The 23,212-nt window shown below is 38.2% G+C and overlaps 1 protein-coding gene across 10 annotated transcripts in view; it reads right to left on the bottom strand.

Moving 5' to 3' along the window:
- LOC105083277 (E3 ubiquitin ligase RNF121) overlaps positions 1 to 23,212 on the bottom strand; it is an 87,135-nt gene that overhangs the window by 43,087 nt on the left and 20,836 nt on the right. For 9 of the 10 annotated variants that reach the window (XM_074372553.1, XM_010973063.2, XM_074372562.1 and 6 more), the window contains 2 exons: positions 20,666 to 20,703; positions 18,656 to 18,797 (listed from right to left, as the gene is read on the bottom strand). In XM_074372553.1, the coding sequence (XP_074228654.1) occupies positions 18,656 to 18,797; positions 20,666 to 20,703 (180 nt within the window). Of the gene's footprint in view, positions 1 to 18,655; positions 18,798 to 20,665; positions 20,704 to 23,212 lie in introns of those variants that run through there. The other variant, XM_074372560.1, reaches the window with a different exon arrangement.

The raw sequence follows: 23,212 nt of genomic DNA, 5'->3' as shown, positions 1-23,212 counted from the left end.
TTTTATAGACTGCTCTATGGCAAGAAAAAGTTTTTGGCTTTTTATTACTATTATTTTACATATTTAAAAAAAGACAATGCAAGAGAACGGTTAGTGGCCACTTTGCTTTAGAGCTTCCCTTGTGTGTGCCCACTGGTCAGTGAGCAATGTAGCCTCAGTACCAACTCTCCTGTACAGGAAGCCCCAGCTAATTCTCTGAGTGAAGCATTCTAAAATACTTCTGGCCTTACATAAAAAGTGTGGAAGCACCAGGATGTACTAACAAATGGCTACCCAAATAATGCCCCAGGTGACATTCTAAGACACACTGGGAGAAAATCAGAAAAAGACATTGCAATAAACAGCTGCAGATTATTTAAACTAGGGGATAAGACAACCAGAATCGTGACACTAAAAGAGGGGAGAGGAAGGTGGGTGCAGAAAGAAGGGCAGCAGGGTCTTTAGCCTTCAGACCTCTTGCTTTCATAGGCTCACAGGGTGTTTACAAAACAGCTGTCCCAGAGACTAGAGAAGAATTAAATCACGTGTCCTCTCTGAGAAAGAGCAGGAATTCCTGGTCTCCTTCCAGCTTTTCCAAAAACTTGGCTGTTGCATGAAAACTACCAGACTGTCCTAAAGCCTCTTTCCCACTCCCTATCAACCATCAATAGTTCTGGGGGAATCCAGTCAAGGTAATTTTCCTTGTGTGAGCTGCAGCTCTGCATATTTTGGGTGCAGTGAGAGGCAGAGGACCCGGATTCTATCCTGAGTTGAACAAAGATATAATCAGGAGTAAATCTGGGCATCAGGGTAACAGGAATGAAAAATCTTGCCTTGCTTTGTAACTTACAGGCTTGAAACTTCAAGGGTGTAAAGCTACTCAACTTACACATCATGAAAGATAAGAGAAGAGGGGAGGGGAGGGGAGGAATTTAGGGACAGGATTAGGCTCTTTGAAACCAGATGGCCCAGTAGAAGCCCAGAAGACCTGGATTCTAGCTCTGTTCTGCCTCCAACTCACAGGGTCATCCTAAGAAGGGCCTTCCCTGTTAAATAAAGGAAGGGTTTGACTTGATTTTTCAAGCCCATTAAAGTTCTAGCAGGCTAAGGTTCTGTTAAGCAGCCCTGTAGCTCAGATCTCATGGAAGAATGAAGGCAACATTCACTCTTTTATCCATCAAGTATTTACTTTGCATTTGATGGGAAGAGGAACGTAGAAATAAACATGACCTCTAATCTCGGTCCTCAAGGAACACAATCTAGCAGGAGAGTAACATAAACCAAACCCTTATTTTAATGAGTCTATGAATCTTCAGACCCTTTCTAAAGTACAAATAGAAATCATTAAACAAAAAGTGAACAAAGTAGAATGATATAGGGAAATGACCAGAGATTTTAGAACTAGAGATCGAGACATGAATCCCAATAGTTATTTACTGTGTTACCTTAGGCAAGTCACTTAACTCTGATAAGCTTCAGTTTTCCGAACTATAAATGAGGGTAGCAATATCTACTCTTAGTAGGCTAGATGAGAGTATAGATTATGTGAATTAACGCATGGAAAGCTCTTAGAACAGTGCCTAATGAGGTAAGCATTCAATGTAAGTGATATAATAAATACAATGTAAGGATGCAACATAAGAGCTCTTATATTTCAATGGAAGCAATGTATATAAAACCACAAGCAGAGCTGCACAGTAATCATTCAGTGAATGAGAGCTCTTACTGTGCTTCACATGATCGAGACTTCATAAAGTCATATATATAAGAGAGCAGATTGCAATGAGGTAACCAAAATAATCAACATATTAAAGTGGTGGGATTACAGCAATTTCTTTATAATGTTTAATTTGCCCTTTCCGGGAAAAATAAACGATCCCAAAACCCAAACCAAGAATTTGAGGCCACTTTCAGGTATCAAGGCATTCTCCATCAGTGAGGCCTGAAAGCCAGATTCTGTTCATGGCCTGGAAAGCAGCTGCTGGGGTGGAAGCCCAGTGCCTGACAAGGGGCAGGGCAGAGGGACTGGGAGAAAAGAATAGTCTACCCTGGGGAAAATGGTCAGTTACAACTTTGCCTGGTAAATTTATTTGTGTCTACTATAGTATTCATTGGCATTTTGCTTAATAAATAAGTTAAAGCTTCTTCACTAAGGAAGGCATTTTTAATGGCTAGCTTGGCAATTAAGTGAAAGTTACACAAGATTTTCAGAACAGCAGGGACTCTGGTGCCATCTGGTGGCAACACATTTGGTTCAACAGCTTGTTCAATCAAGTACTTGATGCTGTGGAAGGCACAAAATAATGGGAAGCCATGGCCCTAACTTCTCTTCCAGGATTTGGGGTGATGAGACATAAACTCAGGAAGTGGGTGGCCACACAAAGCATCAAGCATTCCTATGGGAGTTCAGAGAAGAGATGTGTGGGCAGGAGCTGTCAAGGGAAGACTGAGTGGAAGAGGCAGAGCTCTGGCTGGTTCTGAAGGAGGCTCTGGTAGGGCGCGTGTGTGTAAGCCATTCATCCTTCTTTCCCCAAATCTGCAAATATAAAGTTGAAGTGAAGACTAGCCTGAACCTGACCCACTGATTTGTTCAGCAAATATTTGTTGAGGGACAGTCCCAGCTTCTGTGATCTGGAAGGTAGAATAGCAACATCTCACTTATCTCCCCACAAAGCTACACAGCTGGGATGATGTGTTCAATGTTAACAGTAAAAGCTAGCCCATATTTAAATGGATTGTCTTGCTTTTGGATTTCTTTCATCTCAGATACTATAATTCATGAAAAGTCAGAAGAGAGCTCCCAGATCACATCCTTCCCTGGGCACCAGCACCCCGACAGTGTGCTGATGCTTGGCACTTCTGACTTTCAGTATTTTCGTCATTTCTGAATCTCCCTATGTTGTCAGGGCGGGGATCACTCACCATGCTTGACTGAAAAGGAGTATTGAGGATGAAATGAAAACTATAAGTCCAGGTAGTAGAACAAAGTAAGAGATTCACAGCTTGAAAGTATTTGAAAAAAAATACTGATAAATGGACAGAGAAAGGTGTCTGGGATATGCTCTACAGCTCTGGTCAATGTTTTCATGAATGATTTGGATGGAAATACAAAGGATCTACTTACCGAATGTGGATAGCACAAAGCTAGGGAAGGGGAGAGGAGCAAGGCAGTGAACACGGAAAACAGAAAAAATGAGATCCAGAATGATAAAGCTCATTTCTAGAGCTTTGTAGCATGAGAGCTACACCTGATAAGCTGAAATGAAGAACCAAAACCTTAGGATAAAACCTCACCAACTACCAAGATCAGGATGGGGAAGGAATGGCTTAATAGCAGCTCACACAGATCAGATCTAGGGGTTTCTCCTGACCACAGATCGCCAGGGAATATGTCAACAAAGTCACTGCCAAAAAAGCCAAGGCAATCTATGCTGCATAACTAAGAATACACTCAGAATGAAGGAGGCAGCAGCTCTACCATTCTCTGCTCTGTCAAAGCATCCTTGGATCCTGAGATCAGGTCTTAGAATCACAAAGTACAAAGAACACTGACGAATAAGCATGACCATAAGGGAGCAGCCAGGATTAAAAAAGGTCTGGAAACCAAATTACATAAAGAACTGAAGGTGTTGGGATGTTAGACCTGGACAAAACTACAGGAAGGCGTGGCTATTATCTTAAGATCATCCAGAGGCCCAGCAAGCAGATACAGTCAGCATAGCTTCTGTGACCCAGTAAGACCCCACGTATTGCTGGATACTCTACAGGGCAGAAACCTGGTTGGCAATTACCTCCTACTACACCCCTGGCAAACGGTCAACCTTACCATGTAAAGCAGGCATTCCAATCATAACTGATGTGCTAGACATTTCTTCCCTGATGCTGACCTGAAAAATCTGCCTTTGTCTCCCTTCTGCCTCTGAATCTAACTCTTATCCTTCAGAGAAGCACAGAGTAAATTTACTATCTATTTCTTATGACTACTTTCCTAATACCTAAAATTACGTATCCCCACCCCACCCCGTCTTCTCTCCAGGCAAGTCAGTCAAGCAGTCATCTAACAACACTTACTGAGCATTTACTGGACACCATGCTAAGGACTGGGGAATTCAGAGAGAAAAAAACAAAACCTCCTCAAGAACTTAAGGCTACTGAGGGGAAACAAACCATCTAGTGCAGAATGATAAGTGCTATAATGGAGTCGGCCCTCGTGGCCAAGAAAGTAGAGTAGAGGCGTTTCACTCAACGTGGAGGAACCAAGGAAGGCTATCCTGTTGGCCCAGCAGGTGCAGGGGGAGAAAGGCATCATGTTGAGTGTTCCAGGCTGAGGGAACCTAGGAGGCTTGAGGGAAGTGTGAGAAATGAGCCTAACAAGGCAGGGATGGCTCAAAGGAAGCTGATCACACTTAGGAGTTTTTATTATATTCTCAGGAGAGCCATACAGTCTGGTGACCCTCTTAATGTCTTGGTCTGAGAAAAATCTATAGTAGTTTAAAGACTGCAAGGTAGGAGATTTTGCCACTCATCCATTCCAGGAGGGAACGGCAGTTCAGGGGATAGGAGTCTGAAAAGATACTGTATTTGGTAACAGACAGAGATGATGAAAGCTCCTTAGAGATCTTTAAAAATAGGATAGATATTTTTCCAGGCATAAACTTACTCCTTCCCTTAACATCCCTGAGGGAACTATGGAGGGAGTAAGATTAGACTCTCTAGATGATGAAAACTGAGCTACCGAGAAGCCAAACAGCAAGTCTGGCCTGGTCTAGGTTTCCAATCCAGAATTTTGGTCTTCCAAGTCCTGCCTCCCGGCATCACTCACTAAGTTGGGGGGTAAACTAGAAAGACTAAGGAGGCAAGACAATATAGAGTAAAGGGGGATAGTTTTGAAAATACTTGAAATCCAAGAAAAGGACTTAGGAAAAGTCATTAAAGGAAATTATCAGGGGGGCTAAAAACAGAAATGACTATGGCAGAACTGACAATAATTTCCTAAAGCTTTTGGAAACCTCAAAAAAATGACTGAGTACTTTATGGAAAGAGCACTTAACCAAGAACTGGATTTTATGTCTGGCTCTGCAATTTAATTGGCCCTGTGCTCCTGGCAAATCACTTCAGGATGGAGCACTTCGGTTTACTAATCTGAAAAATGGAGACAAATCCCTAGCCTATCTTATAAAGCTATTTATTGTCAGGTTCCAAAGAGATAACAGATGAGAAAAGTATTTTCTTTAAACATCAATAAATTCCAAACTATAAGCAGTTTAAGTTACTATCATTATTGCCGCTGTTATTGAAAAGAATAGTATCTGAAATTTAAATACAGAACACAGTAGGATTGCTTGCTCCCAAAAGCAGTTAATTTAGACTAAGTTTCTTTTCTTTTAAACTGAAGGTTGGAGTTGAACTCCTAAATTACAGAGAGAAGTTTGATACTTTTCGCAGTGAAACCAGGAGGCTGGCATACTTGCTCATGATCAGTCTCATGGCTGGCAACATCCATGCTGTTCTAGGTCCTAGAGTCTAGGACAGTGTTTCTCATCAGGGGTGAATTTTCTCCCCAGGGGACATCTGGCAATGTCTGAAGACATTTTTGGTTGTCACAATTGGGGGAGGGGTGTTACTAGCCATCTAGTGGGCAGAGGCCAAGGATGCTGCTAAATATCCTACACTGCACAGAACGGGCCTCCCTGCAGAAATAAAGAATCATCTAGCCAAAATGTTAGTAGTCTCCCCACTGAGAAACCTGGTCTAGGAGAACAGAGCAGGTAGCTAGTGTTTCTCCACTTAGTGGTCATATATGCCCAATGGAAGGCTAGGCCGCCAACCAACACTAGTGAAGGACAGAAACTTTCATGCAGCTTGAGAGAAACAGAGCCTTATCAATTAATTCCATCATGTCTTGGCATGCCATAAGAAGCATTTTCTGGAAAGCTCTGACAGCTAATGTCAAACAGCTCATGTTTCTACTACTCAACAACAATCCCAGGGCCTCTCCTTTACACAACATTCTCCAGGGAGTTGTTTTGATTCTTTTTTTATTCCCATTCCTCACTCTACAGACATTCTAATGTGTTTCATATGCATATTTTTCATTTAGTAATTGGCACTGTGCTATGTATCTCTGATACTTTTCCCACTCAGTACTATGCTTCTAAAAGTCCACAAGTTGTTACGGGTACACAGCTTCATGATATGCATCTGCCACATTTTACCTATTTACTCAGAGAGAGGTATCCAGATTGCCTCCAACTCTTCAATTAACTGCCAAATTGATGTTAAAGTGAACACCCTCTCATATGTCCCGTTAGGATGTGTCATAGGACATTGTACATTCCATCTGACTGAATAGTGCCATGCTGCTCTCCACAATGCCTGTACCAGGCTTCATACCCACAAAGACTGCACAGGGGTTCCTACAGCCTCGGATCCCTGCCAATACTTGGAAATAACTGAGTTTCTAGTTTCTAGCCAATCATACAAAGTGATAACTCACTGCTGTTTTAATGTTCACTTCTCTAAATACTAATGATTCTGAGCATCTCTTCTCAGGCTTCATGGACTTCGGGATTTCCTCTCCTGTAAACTGCCTGTTCATATCCTTTGCCCATCTTTCTATTGGAGTTGCTATCTTTTATTTGTTGATTTGTAGGAGTTACTTTATATAGTCTAGATATTAGTCTATTGTCTGTTTTAATCATTATTAACCCCCCACTTCGTTATCAGCTAACTTTACCTACAGTATCCTTTACAGAAAATTCTTAATCTTAATATAATCAAATTTATCAAATGTTTACCTTATTTGCCCACACATTTTTCATTAACTTCATAATTTGCCCTTCAAAATTAGATCTTTAATCTATCTTTAATTCCCTTTTGTATGCAGTGTTATATAAGAATTTCATTTTAATTTTTCTCCATATGTTGAGCCAGTTTTCTCCACACAATCTACTTAGCAATGATTATGTCCTTCATTGACTGGTGATGACACCTTTATTGTATATTAAGTTCCCATTATACAGGGATCTGTCTCTGAGATCTTCACTCTCTTCCAATAGTCGATTTGTCTATTTCTATGGTATATCTTAATATCTGGTAAGGTACGTCCCTATCTTGGGAAATGCTTTTTTTCTTGCCTTTATTTTTGAACTTCAAGTAGAGAGAGAGAAAAAAAGAATTAATCAGAATCTCTGGTTAATGAATATTCTCATTAGTCAACACATGGACCACTTTTGTTTTAATTTTTAAAAATTATTTTTCATTGTGGTTTAAAAAACACATAAAATTTACAATCTTAACCATTTTTTTTTAAATGGGTGTACTCAGGATTGAACCTAGGACCTCGTGCATGCTAAGCATGTGCTCTACCACTCAGCTATTTCCATCCCCCCTCATCTTAACCATTTTTAAGTGTATAGCTCAGTACTGTTAAGTATATTCACACTGCTGTGCCACAGATCTCCAGAACTTTTTCATCTTGCAAAACTGAAACTACCCATGAAACAACAACTTTCCAATTCCCCTCTCTTCCTCAGCCTTTGGCAACCACCATTCTACAATCTATATAAATCTGATTACTCTAGGTACCTCATATAAGTGGAAGACAAATATTTGTCTTTTCATGACTGGCTTATTTCATTAGCATAATGTCCCAAAGGTTCACTCATGTTGAAGCATATGACGGGATTTCCTTCCTTTTTAAGTTCATTATTTTTTTAATAATATGACAAATACTGGACCCACTACCCAACATTAGAATTGGAACATCTAAAATTACTTTTATCTAGCTACATCCTCTTCTCTGTCCTACCCTCCAATCTTCCATCCAACATCAGCCTTATCCTGAATCTTGATTTTATCATTCCCTGGCTTTTAAAAATATGATCTTATCACACACATACATACTTCTAAAGCATACTGTTTAGTTTTTATTGTTTTTAGTTTTATTATTTAGCCTTCTATAAAAGGTATCAAGTTGTAAGTAGTTTCCTGGGACTTTTTTCACTCTATATTATATTGCTAAGATTCATCCTTACCATTAATTATTTGTAACTATAGTTAATTTTTTGTGTTACTTTATGTATTTATATGTTATTATTTTATAACTTATAATATTCCATAGTGTAAATACATCACAACTAACCTATCCATTCATCCATTTTCAAGTTTTTGCTATTACAATATAGTGCTGCTATGAAAATTCTGGTATATCCTCCCTGAGATGCATGCACAAACTTTTCTCTTGGCATATATCTAGGAACTAAGCTTCTGGATCATAGGGAATGTGAATATTCAAGTTTATAAATTCTTTTTCAAAGTGGTTTTTCCATGAAGCAAACAACATTAACTGATCACAGCCCTAGCATGGGGCTAAAAAGGATCAAAGAATATTTGCTAACTGAACAAATAAACAGACATCATTGGAGACCGAGGAGAACATGGGAGTCACAGGGACTGGGTATGAATCCTGACTCTGCTAATCATTAGTTGAGCAGGGTTCAGCTAATCTCTTTAAGCTTCAGTTTCTTGATCCATACAGTGGCAAAAATAATACCAGCCCCCTCACAGCAAAATACTGGGCACATTATAAAGTACTTAGTAAATGGTAGCTGGTGTTATTAATTGTTTATGTAATGGTGAAGTTCATACCTTTAGCAATGGCCCAACTATGTTTCTGCCCTGCTTCTGCTCCCTGGAGCCCACCTTTAGTCTAGAGCAGATGTGAGGTTGAGAGTTCCCTAAGAACTAAACTGGTGGCTATGGCAAGTACCAAAAAATCTGTCTAGGCAGGCAGATGCACTTTGGATGCCCCAGGATGGAAAACAAGGAGAAATAAGATGTGCTGTCCAAATAGAATAGTAAATAACAGAATCCCCAGCCCATTGGATGCTTCATAAATCTAGTCTATAAAATGTCTGTACCAGTTCTACCAGTAAAATCAGAGAGCAATCTGGGGAAAAATACCTGCAAAATGTATGTCAAAAGGGCTTATTACTAATATGCAAAGAGCTCTGATCAATAAGAAACATTCCAACAGAATCCTAAGCCAGGAAAGGAAATGTGACCAAATACACCACATGGCTCAGCTGTGAATAATATTTACATTATTATGTAATTTTACCAAAATATTTATTTAACCAAAACCTGGGAGGAGGAAAAGTATGTATGTGATGGGTATATGTGTAGCAGTATAAGAAAATTACCACCTTCCATGGTTAGGAAGTCAATACATAATATTTAAAAGTAAAAATTACACATATATATATTAGTGCGATCATGTTATTTAAAAACAAAGGTCAGTATCAGAAAACAACTTAAAAAAGTTTAAAGTAGTTGCCACTGAAATAATCAGGGATGGCTAGAATTGGGCAAAGGATTGACTGATATGTTTTTCTTTTTAAACCTTGTAGTACTTGACTTTTAAATTAGGTATTTTCACATATTGGGTTGAGAAGGATTAAAAATACTGAGGATTCCCTATACTCTCTTTAGTATTGGGTAATAGCACTGCTTAACATCTGTTGGTAGGATTATACACTGCTATAACTTTTTGAAGGGCAATTTGACAAGATCCATTAATAATTAAATGGTAATTCCATTTGACCAGGCAATTTCATTTCTAGGAATTCATTCTACAGAAATGTTGGCCCACTGTATTTGCATATATGTAAATTATATATGTAGAAAGTTTACTGAATCATTGTTGCAACTAAGATAAACAACATGTCTATCAACAGACGTAAAAATCAATTACAAAGAACACTGTTTTACTAGTTTAAAAGGATTACATACAAACTAATATGGATAGATATTTGAGAGATATTACCAGCTCGTTTTATTGTGCTTTGCAGATACTGCATTTTTATTTTTAACAAATTGAGGGTCTGTGGCAACCCGGTACTGAATGAGTCTATTGTGCCATTTTTCAAACAGCATTTACTCAGTTCATGTCTCTGTGTCACATTTTGGTAATTCTCACAATATTTCAAAATTTTCATTATTCTTAAATTTGTTATGGTGATCTATGACATCTCTGATGTCATTATTGTAATTGTTTTGGGCGGCCACAAACTATGCCCATATAAGACAGCAAATTTAATCAATAAATGTGTCAGTTCTGACTGCTCCACTGGCCACTCCCTCTCTCTCTTCCCTATCTTTAGACCTCCTGAGTCCCTGAGACACAACAAAACTGAAATTAGGCCAATTAATAACCCTACAATGACCTCTGAGTTGTACGTCTCTCACTTAAAATCAAAAACTAGAAATAATAAAGCTTAGTGAGGAAAGGGTGTTTAAAGCTGAGATAGGCCTAAAGCTAGGCCTCTTGCACCAAACAGGTAGCCACATGTGCATGCAAAGGAAAAACTCTTGAAGGAAACTAAAAAAGCTACTCTAGTGAACACAAATGATAAGAAAGCAAAACAGCCTTATTGCTGATATGAAGAAAGTTTCAGTGGTCTGGATGGGAGATCAAACCAGCTACAACATTACTGTAAGTCAAAGCCTAATTCACAGCAAGGCCTTAACTCTTTTCAGTTCTATGAAGGCTATGAGTGGTGAAGAAGCTGAAGAAAAGTTTGGAGCTCACAGAGGTTGGTTCATGAGCATTAAGGAAAGAAGCCATCTCCATGACATAAAAGTGCAAGGTGAAGCAGCAAGGTGATGTAGAAGCTGCAGCAATTAACCCAGAAGATCTAGCTGAGATGATGAATGAAGGTGGCTACACTAAACAACAGATTTTCAAAGCAAACAAGACAGATGCCATTTAGGACTTTCACAGCTAGAGAGGAGAAGTCAAAGTCTAGCTTCAAAGCTTCAAAGGACAGGCTAATTCTCTTGTTACAGGCTAATGTAGCTGGTGACTTTTAAGTTGAAACCAATGCTCATTTACCTTTCCAAAAATCCTAGGGCCCTTAAGAATTATGCTGAATCTACTTTGTGCTCTGTAAGTGGAAGAACAAAGCCTGGATAATAGCATATCTGCTCACTACATGGTTTACTGAATATTTTAAGCCCACTGTTGAGTCCTACTGCTCAGAAGAAAAAGAGTCCTTTCAAAATATTACTGCTCACTGACAATGTATCTGGTTACCCCAAAGTGCTGATGGAGATGTACAGTGAGATTAATGTTGTTTTCATGCCTGCTAACACAGCATCCATTCTGCAGCCCATGGATCAAGGAGTAACTTCAACTTTCAAATCTTGTTATTTAAGAAATGTATTTTGTAAGGCTGTAACTGCCATAGGCAGTCATTCCTTATTTGGATCTGGGCAAAATAAAGTGAAAACCTTCTGGAGAGGATTCACCATTCTAGATGTCATTAAGAACATTTACAATTCGTGGGAATATGTCAGAATAGCAACATGAAAAGGAGTTTGGAAGAAACTGATTCCAACCCTCAATTTCTTCCAATCCTCACGGATGACTTTGAGGGATTAAAGATGTTAGTGGAGAAAGTAACTGCAGATGTGGTGGAAAAAGCAAGAGAAGCAGAATTAGAAGTGGAGCCTTAAAATATGACTGAATTGCTGCAATCTCATGATAAAACTTAAATGAATTAAGAATTGCTTCTTATGGATGAGCAAAGAAAGTGATTTCTTGAGATGGCATCTACTCCTGCTGAAGATGCTATGAAGATTGTTGAAATGACAACAAAGGATTTAGAATATTACATAAACTTAGTTGATAAGGCAAGGTTTGAGAAGACTGACTCCGATTTTGAAAGAAGTTCTACTGTGTGCAAAATACTGTCAAACAGCACTGCGTGCTACAGAGAAATCATTTGTGAAGGGAGGAGTCAACTGATGTGGCAAACTTTACTGTTGTCTTTTCTAAGAAACTGCCACAGCCACCCCAACCTTCAGCAAGCACCTCCCCGATTAGTCAGCACCCATCAACATTGAGGCAAGACCCTCTACCAGCAAAAAGATTATGACTTAATGAAGGCTCAAATGATACTTAGTATTTTTTAGCAATGAAGTATTTAAATTAAGGTATGTACATTGTTTTTTAGACATAATGTTATTGCACACTTAAGACTAGAGTATAGTGTAAACATAACTTTTTCATGCACTGGAAAACAAAAAATTTCATGTGACTCACTTTACTGCAATGATCTGCAAATGAACCCATGATATCTCTGAGGTACGCCTGTTTTAAGTGGAAAATGCTGCAGAACCTAATGGATGTCATAACATCTAAAAACTTATAAATATTAATACATGCAAAGAAAAAAACCTGCAAGTATAACAAATTGTTAACAGTGGTTCTCTTGGACACTTGATTTCTATGTCACATACATATTGTTTGAATTTTTTATAATAAACATGTATAACATTTGTAATCAGAACAAAACCAAAATAAAAACAGAACAAATCTGATCCTCTCTCTCTCAACAGGTGAGTTTTGTCCCTCTAAGAATAAGATAGACCTTCATCCCTCTTGGTACTTTAATATGATACAGATTTTAGAGCTGAGAGGCAGCATTTAGAAGTTGTCCAGCCAACCATTCCAAAAATCCCCTCCACAACATCCCTGACAAGGAGTTGTCTAGCCCCTAATAAAACACAGTTGTGATGGGAAGATTATTCCCCTCTAGGACAGTTCATTCTACTGTGGAACAAATTCCACTGTTGAAAATTTCTTTATAATACCCAGCCAAAATCTACATTCTTAAAACTCATTCTCTCATTCCTTAGCTTTAATTTGGGGCTCTGGAGTTACATGGAATAATATTAATGAAAAAAATATTTTAAAGCTTGAAGAGAAAATAGTAATCATCTAGTCTTAAACCCTCACTTTAAAGATGAAACATGAGGATGAGGTAAGAGAGAATAAGTAATTTGCCCAAGGTCCATTACTAATCAGCAGTGGTGCTGGAAATCGAGACCAAATTACTCTCACTTCAAGGCATTTTATACTACACCAAAATTCCATTGCTCAAAAAAAACAGAAAAAAAGGTTAACACTTCCTAACTCATCTATGAGGTTACATTATCCTGATACCAAAGCCAGATAAATACTTGACAAGAAAACTACAAACCAGTATCTGTTATGAACAGAGAGGCAAAAATCCTCAATAAAATACTTGCAAACCAAATCTAGCAGCATATTAAAAGGATTACACATCAAGATCAAGTGGGATTTATCCCAGGAATGCACCACATGATCACCTTAATTGATGTAGAAAAAGATATTTGAGAAATCCAATACCCATTCAATGAGAAAAACTCTTAACAAACTAGAAACTGAAGGGAACATCCTCAACATGATAAAAGGCATTTATGAAATACCCACAGCTAACTTACTTAAAGATTAAAGACTGAAAGCTTTTCCCCTAAGATCAGGAAAAAGAAAAGGATGCCAATTTCACTGCTATTATTCAGCATTTTACTGGATGTTTTAGTCACAGCAATTAGGCAAGAAAAGGAAATAAAAGGCATCCAATTGGAAAAGAAGTAAAACAGAGGACATGAATTATATACAGAAAATCCTAAAGAACCCACAAAAAAACTATTAGTTAATAAACAAATTCAACAAAGTTGCAAGACACAAGAATCAGTTATATTTCTATATATTAAAAATGAACAATCCAGAAAGGAAATTAAGAAAGTAATTCCATTCACAATTGCACCAAAAAGAATGAAATACTAGGGAATAAATTAACCAAGAAGGTATAAGACTTGTATACTGGAAACTACAAAACATTAATGAAAGAAAGTAAAGAGACCAAAATAAATGAAAAGATAATCCAATTTCAGGAAGATTAATGCAATACCCCCCAAAGTGATCTACAGATTCAGTGCAATCCTTATCAGAATCACAACTGTCTATTTTTGCAGAAATTGAAAAACTGATCTTAAAATTAATATGGAATTGCAAGGGACCCAGAGTAGCCAAAGCAATCTTGAAAAGGAATAAGTATGGAGGACTCACACTTCCCAGCTTCAAAACTTACAATACTACTATAGTAATCAAAAGTGTGATATTGGCATAAGCAGAAATGTATAGTTCAATGGAATAGAATTGAAAGTACAAAATCAAGTAGATACATTTATGGTCAATTGATTTTTGACTAGAAGACTAAGACCATTCAATGGCAAAAGAAGGCTCTTCAACAAATGGTGCTAGGACAACTGGATATCCACAAGCAAAAAATAAAGTTAGACCCTTATCTCATACCATTTACAAAAAATTAACTCAAAATGAATCAAAGATTGAAATCTAAGAGCTAAAAGTATAAAACTCTTCGAAGAAACTATAGGGGTAAATCTTAATAATCTTGGATTTGTCAGTGGATCCTTAGACATGACACTAAAAACATAAGCAACAAAAAATAGGTTTAAGAATACAGACTTGCAACTAGTAAATAAGCCATAGAGATCTAATGCACAGTATAATGAATATGGACAATGATACTGTGCTATAACCATCAAACTTGCTAATAGATTAGAACTTAAATTATTCCAAACACTAAATAGAAAGAATAATTATGCAATATGATAGAGGTGCTACATATCACTACAATGGCAGTCATCATACAATATATAAATGTAGCAAATTAACATGCTATGCACCTTAAATTTACACAATATTATGTCAAATATATTCAATTAAAAAAAGAAAAAAGAAATTGGACTTCATCAAACTTAAAAATGTTTATGCATCAAAGGATACTATCAAGAAAGTGAAAAGGGAATGCACAGAATGGGAGAAAGTATTTCTAAATCATGTATCCTATGATGGTATAGTATCTAGACTATATAAAGAACTCTTACAACTCAACAAAAAAAACCTATTTAAAAAAATGGACAAAGCACTTGAACAGACATTTCTCCAAGAAAGATATACAAATATCCAATAAAAACATCAAAAGATGCTCAAAAGTCATTAGAACTACAAATCAAAACCACAATGAAATACCACTTTATGCCCACTACAGGTTCATAAATAATACCAAAAAAACACCAAAAAAAAAAAAAGAAGAAAGAAAAAAAAACAGAGAAAAATGGAATAATAAAGAGTCATAAAAAGGAATGAAGTATTTATAGATACTGCAACATAGATGAAACTTGCAAACATGCTATGTGAAAGAAGTCAGGCACAAAAGGCCACATATTGTATGATTCTATTTATATGAATATCCACAATAGGTAAATACATAGAAAGCAGATTACTGGTTGCCAGGGTGTGCTGGGAGAGCGAAATAGAGAATGACTGCTCAATGGGTATGGGGTTTCCTCTTGGGTAACAAAAATGTTCTAGAACTAAATAGTGGCAATGGTTGCACAATAATGTGGATATGCTAAAAGCCACTGAATACTTTAAAACAGTTAAAATAGTGAATTTTGTTATGTGAAATTATCCTCAATAAAAATAAAATTCTATTCCACTTCCACATAAAATAGTATCTGAAGATATTTTTATGTCTTAAGCTTTTTCTCTTAGGAGTAGGGGCAACAAAGTCATTAACATTAGCTTTAGAGTTTACAAAACACTTTGCCATATAATCTTATATATAATAGTCACAACCCATGAGATAGATATTATCACCCCAATTCAAAGATAAGAAGAACTGAGGCTCAGTGAGGTATAAAGTCATGTAGCTCAGAAGTCAAAGAGTTGGTTAATCAAGGCAGATGGTCTGACTCCACTGTATTTACTGTGTTAAGGTGACCAGCTCCAGCTTCTGATAAACATGAAAAAGGACAGGAGATGCCACTGTGTACAGGTATCTTGAGCAATTTTTCTTCTTCCAAAGTTAGTATTTTAACTAAAGCAGTAAAAATATTCATTATACCCAAGTTAACAAAAGTTTTAAAGAAACCAATATAGATCATTATTATATAAGAGCAGCATAAAGCAGGACACTACAGATTTCCCTTTTCCAATTTTCTAAAGACATGAGTTTAAGTTTCTCAGTGCATATATGCTATGTTAGCATGTCCTCTCACCAGTGTAGTTCAGCATAATGTTTACAGGGTGTGGCAGTAAAGTAATGAGATGACTGTGCGTGTTCCTTATATAACTGGCCTCATTAATTTACAATCACCTTCCTATTAAGGATTAACTAGTGAATGACACATCAGTGATTTTCTAACACTCTGATAAGTTCTACAGATGTTCCTGACAAGGGTCAGGGTTACCAGCCCAAGGAAAGCATCCTCTTAGTTATTTTCTACATTGTGTTTCCCCTTAAGGTATTGTTTGAAGAAAAGATTTCATAGCTTAAAAAACAAATGTACACATTGAAAACCACTGCAGTATATGTGTCCTCACTTCTTCAGAGGTTTTCAAAAATCTTTGCAGATTAGCCAACATTACATAATTATTTCTAATACAAGCAGAGAAAGGCCAAGGGGCTCACTGTATTTGGTTTATGAGTTTTCTTATTTTCCACATTCAATTAAACCATCCTAATAATCCCCATTTTACAGAGCAGGCACTATAAGCACACTGGGAAACAAGTGACTTAGATGACAGGATAAAGCATGAGCAGGGTCCAGACATGAAGCCCTATCCCAGGTGGATTAGTCTGCTGGATGGTGCCTAGTTCAGACAGCCTTGGTGCCATGTAATCATTCAAGGCACTATGACCTGAAGGTACAGATGTCTCTACTCATGGTGCATACCAACACTTGAGGTGGCTATAAGCCAGTAATGTCTGGAACCTGTGCAAGCTGAAGGGCAAAGATTAGCCTCTCCTCCTCCTATGCTCCAGATTACCCCTTGGTTCCCTTGATGGAAAAAATCCTTTCCAAAAGCACCATACGGTACAGTAGAGATTATGAAATATGAAATAGAAGACCTGGGTTCAAATTCTGGCTCTATCTATTAGTATCCTCTTCATGCCTGAAGTCTCTGGACCTCAGTTTGTTCACAGTACTTATCTCATAGGCTTTTAGGAAGGTTAAATGAGATAATGTAGCAGTTCCCATCCTGTGGGCTACAGACCCCTGGGCATCTTTGGCCATATTACAAGAGGTCTGAAAAAAGACATACGAGAGAAAAAGAATCATTTAGGGATTAAGACTAAAAGCCCTGGTACAGTAAAATTGTCTGAGTTCAAATAATGGTTTTACAACTAGTGCAAGTAACTTAGTCTTTCTGTCTCAGTTCCTCATCTGTAATTGGAGAAAACATTATTTACTTTACTGGGTGACTGTGAGGATTAAATGAGTCTACATATGTAATAAAGTACTTAGAACAGTGGCTGGCATAGTAAGAATTCAATAAATGTTAGCTATTATTACTATTCTGTGTGTATGTGTTCTTTGGAAGTACAACTATCATTATGTGGATATTTGCCAAGTTTCGTTGTTTTAATTTGGTGGGTGGGGGAGGTACTTAGGTTTATTTATGTATTTTCTAGAGGAAGTACTGGAGACTGAACCCAGGACCTTGTGCACAGTAATGCATGCACTCTACCGCTTTGAGCTATAGCCTCCCCCGGCTTTGACAAGTTTTTACCGCTAAAAAATGGTTGTTATACTTGAAAAGGTTAAAGACTCCTACTAGTTGTAAAAGAATCCAGTATACTATCTGTCATGTCCTAATCCAGAGCAGCTGATTTCAATCTTTTTTAATTTACTGAGGCTTGTTTTGTGGCCTAACATATGTTCTATCCTGGAGAATGGTTCACATGTACTTGAGAAGAACATGTATTCTGCTGTTGTTGGGTGGAATGTTCTGTATACATCTGTTAGGTCTAATTGGTTTATAATGCTGTTCAAGTCCTCTATTACCTGTTGATCTTCTATCTGGTTATTCTGTTATTGGAAGTGGGGTTATTGAACTTCCCAACTATTACTATAGAATTATGGGTTTTTCCCATCAATTCTGTCATTTTTGCTTCAAATATTTTAGAGTTCCTTTGTTAGGTGCATGTATGTTTTTAATTATATCTTCTGGCTGTAGGGAAACTTATCAATAATGTAATGTCCTTCTTTGTCTCTTGTAATGTTTTTTTATTTAAAGTCTATTTTGTCTGATATTTAATAGCTACCAGCCCTCTCTTTGTTATCATTTGCATGAAATATCTTTTTCCATCCTTTTACTTTTATCTCTTATTTCTTTGCATCTAAAGTGAGTCTCTTATAGACTATGTAGATGGGTGTACTGGTTTAGTATATAGATGGGTAATGTGGTTATTTTTAAACCAATTTGACAATCTCTGCCTTTTAATAAGAGAATTTAATCCATTTATATTTAAATTACTCACAAGGAAGGGTTTACTTCTGCCATTTAGCTATGTTTTCTGTAAGGTTTATATGTTTTTGTTCATTTCATTTACTACTGCCTTTTTAAAATATTAATCTAAATTAATTAAGATTCATTAGAAGCTTGGTCTTCCCAATCAAGTGATCACCTCTCCCTCTATTTGAACAGCTCCCAATGAATATCTCCTTCACGAATCTATCCAAAATGTTAAAAAGGAGAACCTACCTTTTCTGGACATGAAAGTAGGCTCAGGTTCTATCCCAGTTTTCAATGTCTGAATCACTGGGCCCTTAAACACACACCCACCATACACTATTCAACTATTTATACATAGTTTATTATTATCATCTATTCCCTGCCTACATGCAGCCTGGATTAGGCTGCAGCCTAGAATATTTAAGAAGGGTCTCCTGATGATTGGTAAACAAAGAAATGAGAGGCAAAGTGGCTTACATTGTAGGAGCGGGGGTGCCTCTGCTTCCACTGCACCAGGAGTAGCTGGGCCACAACCAAGGTAGCGATGAGGATGAGGACCATTTCAGCGTGCATGGCTTCATGGCCGCGGTGCTTGGCATGCATGCGTGCGTGCTCAACCCTGAAAGCCAAACAGATGGGGTGAGCTAGGTCAGGGATGGTGTAGTGGTAAAGGGGCAGTGCTTTCTAGGGATATCTCACTGGTCTGTAGCTCAAAACACACTCTTGTGCTTTGCAGCTGCAGAGTACTGTACAAATTAGGGGCTAAAATGACACATGCCATAGAGGACAGGCATTTTGGGATAGAATAGGAGTTCTATGGGACCTAGTCACCAAGGTCAGATATTGGGGTTAAATTTGGGTGGTCTGCTGCCTGCCCCCAATGGTAGAAATAATTGATACTTTCCATTTCAGTCTTATTTCAACTTGTCATTGGAAGGAGAAAGTAACCCAAAGAGAAGGTTAAAGCCATGAACCTTCATACTCTTACTTAATGATATTTATGACACCAATAAAGGAATAACATTGCAAATGTGTGCTAATTCCAGGGTTAAAGTCATGCTTTATTTGTCCTACCCTCTCTGTCAGGACCAGAGATCTTGAAGCCTGAAAAATCTCAACTGTTTCAACTTTATACTAATCCAACAGTAACTTCACCATCAGTATCCACAGGTAAATAGCCTCTTTAAGGGCACAAGGAGAGTACAACTGGAAACTCTTATTTAATCTAAGGCTGGCATAGTCCTGAGGACTGACAGCAAGTGATTCCCTTGGCCAACACAGGCAAAAAGCTTCCTCTAAGAATAGGAAAGTCACTCCTACCATTCTGGGTCAGAGTCAGCCAAGGGAGAGGAATGAAGGAGTTAGAAAACTAAACACAAATGTAGCCTGTAGTCAGGAGCTTTTGTGCAAGTACTTCATACCCAGAAGTATTAGGGAGAAAGGGAAAGGACAACATAAATTGTATCTTCATGAAATTCCCAAGTGCAATGAGAGACTAAGCAAGAAGAACTTGGTTGGATGAATTATGGACAGATAGATCATAAAGCTAATATAGCAAAAAGTTAACTGTAGAATCTAGGTGGTGGGTATAAGGGTGTTCACTGCACAATTCTTTCAACTTTTCTGTATGTTTGAGATTTTTCATAATAAAATGTTAGGGGGAAACTGCCCACTAGGGTGGGCAGCCAAATGTCAGCCAGCCAGCCAGCCACAGCACCTAAGGGTTCGTCTTACCTAAAACTCTGTCCTGGGTGAGAAAATCTGACAAAAAGATAACAGGGAGGTAGGAGTCAGAAATTTAGTAAACCAAGTTTTTCAAATTAGTAAAACAAATTTTACTTGGTTGACTTCAGCTCATTAGTCAGCCACCTGGCAATGTTTGTGGGGCAAATACTCTTGAGACTCCTTTACTGGTGAGACATAATGACAGTAAGATAACTGTTGACTCTCTCTGGTTACAAAGCAAGTTAGTAGCAGAGTTGAGATAAGAAAACACATCTCTTATTTTCTCAACCAGAGCTCTCTGACCTGTTTCATGGATAATGATGATGTTAATGATGATACTCACCCTCAAAGTAGGTAACAGTTACTGGAAGTTAACCACATGCCAGGCACTGTTCTAAGAATTTCACATATATTAATCCTCACAACAACTTTATGAGGTATAGACACTATTATGATCCTCACTTTACAAACTGGGAGAATTAAGGTAGTGTCAAGTTAAGTAACTTGCCCAAGATCACAACACTAGGAAATGGCAGAACTAGTATTCAAACTCAGATGGATGGTTTGGGGCAATAACCTATTTACTCCCCAGGATGGAGGGAGCTACCCAGGAGTGAACCAAGTACTGGAAAAGATCTCAAATGGCCTGTCCCAGCAGTCACAGGTCACTGATTTCCACAGACAAGGAAGCAAAATACACAACTCTATTATTAGGATCCATCTATAGTCCCCAGCATGAGGGGCCCACACTGTCACACTTACCTCCATTGCTCCTCTGGGGAGAGGTCTGACATATCAACCTGTAGAAAGACACCACCAGAAAAATCCATTACTGTCTTAGAACTGTCCCTGCCCAACATACAGTGATCACATATTTGCTAGAGCTAAAAATATGTATGATTCAGGATTTGTGGGACATGAAGCTAGATAAAATATTCTGACATATAATGCCATTTGACTCTAAATGGCCCCATTAGATTAGGGTGAACTAAACTTCAGTCCCTGCTCTGCTATTAACCAGCTGTATGGCCTTCCAACCTCAAAGTTCCAGTTCTATTTGTTGGTCTTATCCTATTTTAGAGCAGGATTTCTTAAACCTTGGCACTAGTGATATTTTGGGCCAGTTAATTCTTTGGGTTTTTTGGTGAGGGGTTGTCTCTACATTGTAGGATGTTTAACAGCATCCTTGGCCTCTACCCACTAGATGCCAGAAGCATCCCCAAAGATGCAACAACCAACAATATCTACAGACATTGTCAAATGTCCCTTAGGGGACAAAAATTACCCCCAGTTGAATACTACTGCTCTAGAATAATACTCAACTCTTTGAGTTCAGGGCTCAAGTCTACTTCCTTGTAGCTATATGGAAGCATACCCAAGTCTTAGTACCTAAGTCACTCGATACATTCTTACATTAAACTGAGCTGAAAATGTGCCTTGATGTAGAGAAGACAGGACCTCATAATCACTTAAAGGAATCAATCAGCAAATATTCCTTTAGTACTTATGATGTTTAAGGCCTAGTTTTCCACTGTTCCTCTGCTAACTTTAGAAAAGTACTTTAAGTGGGCTGTTTGAAGTAAAATAAGCAGAACTCCATTCTATTATGAAGTAAAATTGGCACATATTTACCAGGCACTCTTTATGTGTATATACTGGGAATGTCCACCATTATGTAGGGAGGGCTTTCTGGTTTCTATATGTCCCAGTGAAAGAAAGAAAGAAAGGAAAGAAAGAGAGAAAGAAAGAAAGAGAGAAAGAGAGAGAGAAAGAAAGAGAGAAAGAGAGAGAGAAAGAGAGAGAGAGAGAGAGAGAGAGAGAGAGAAAGAGAGAGAAAAGGAAGGAAGGAAAGAAAGAAAGGAAAGAAAAAGGAAAGAAAGAGAGAAAGAAAGAAAGAAAGAGAGAGAGAAAAGGAAGGAAGGAAGGAAAGAAAGAAAGGAAAGAAAGAAAGAAAGAAAGAAAGGAAGGAAGGAAGAAAGAAAGGAAGGAAGAAAGGAAGAAAGGGAAGGGGAGGGAGAATGGAAGGGGAGGGAGAATGGAAGGGAAGGAACAATATTCCAAGGCCTCCCCTATCCAATCAAGGTAATGAAGTCAACCACCCCTTTGTCCTACTTCACATTTTGCCTCACAGACTTTATTCAGGTGTCTGGACTCAGCTCTTTATCTCCCCAGAAGGACAGGGGTCCCCTCCAAGAGGGGAAAAGCTGATGCAGGAAATGGAAAGGCCCAGTTGGATAGTATCTGAGCAGATAATTAAGGACCACATTTCTAAAGAAACAATGAATACACAGGTTTCATGCTACCTATCAAAACTCTTTTCCTCTTTTCCAACTTGGACCTGCATCTTGCCAAGTTAGTCTGTTTCCAAACACATGGGGTTCATTCCTGTCTCTGAGCGTTTGCACATTCTTCATTCTGTTTATAATGCCCTCACCCCTCTTTTCTTCCAATCCAAATCCAATTTATCCTTTGAGAACTCAGCTGCCACTTCACTTTCCCTGGAGAAGGCTACCCTGGTCCCCTAGCTTAGTGAATATGACCCTTTGCTTTCCTCTAGCATGAATTTTTCTCCTTGCTACTCAAAGTGTAGCCCTAGTATCAGAATCATCTGGGTGCTTGTTAGAAATGTAGAATCTCAAGAACCACTCCAGACCTACTGAATCACAATCCTCATTTTAGTAAGGTCTCCAGATGATTCATATGCACATTAAGCTTGAGCAGCACTGTTCTGTTTCACTTTCAGTCTTATGTTATTTAGACATGCCTTCCAAGTGACCTAACTGCTTCTTAAGTCCAGGACCAGGGTGGGGTAAGCAAGGGACCTAGGGCTCAGAATTTAAGGAGGCACACATTCTCAGGTACAGACCCTGCGCTTGCATGACCTTCAGAGTGCCTCCTTCAAGTTTGCGCCCAGTGCCTTGTTTGCTTTACCCTAGTCCAAGTCCTGCTTATGTCTATCTTGCTCCCACCACGGAAGATGCCACAGAGCCAAGGAGAATACACTGCTTTTGTGTCTTTCAAGAATAGGAGAGCTGAGTGTATATTAAGCACTCAATGAGTACCTGTGGAACTGAACAGAATTCTCTCCAAGAGGGCAGTAAGTATGCTGATGAACCGGCACCTCACCTGGAGATGTTTAAATGGGAGTGCAAACAAACACTTGAAAAATACCTAATAAGCATCTGGGAAAGAAGTATTCATTTTCTAGAGGTACCCAGAAAATTATGTTTAAAAAACTACATGTCAAAACAACACAACACAACACGACTACGCGTTCAAAGAAGCAAGACAAGTCCATTGAAGGCGAAA

This window comes from Camelus bactrianus, chromosome 10, assembly GCF_048773025.1.
Source record: "Camelus bactrianus isolate YW-2024 breed Bactrian camel chromosome 10, ASM4877302v1, whole genome shotgun sequence".
Taxonomy (NCBI): Eukaryota; Metazoa; Chordata; class Mammalia; order Artiodactyla; family Camelidae; genus Camelus; species Camelus bactrianus.
Note: the sequence above shows the minus strand (reverse complement) of the source record. Positions and strands in the feature narration are given on the sequence as shown.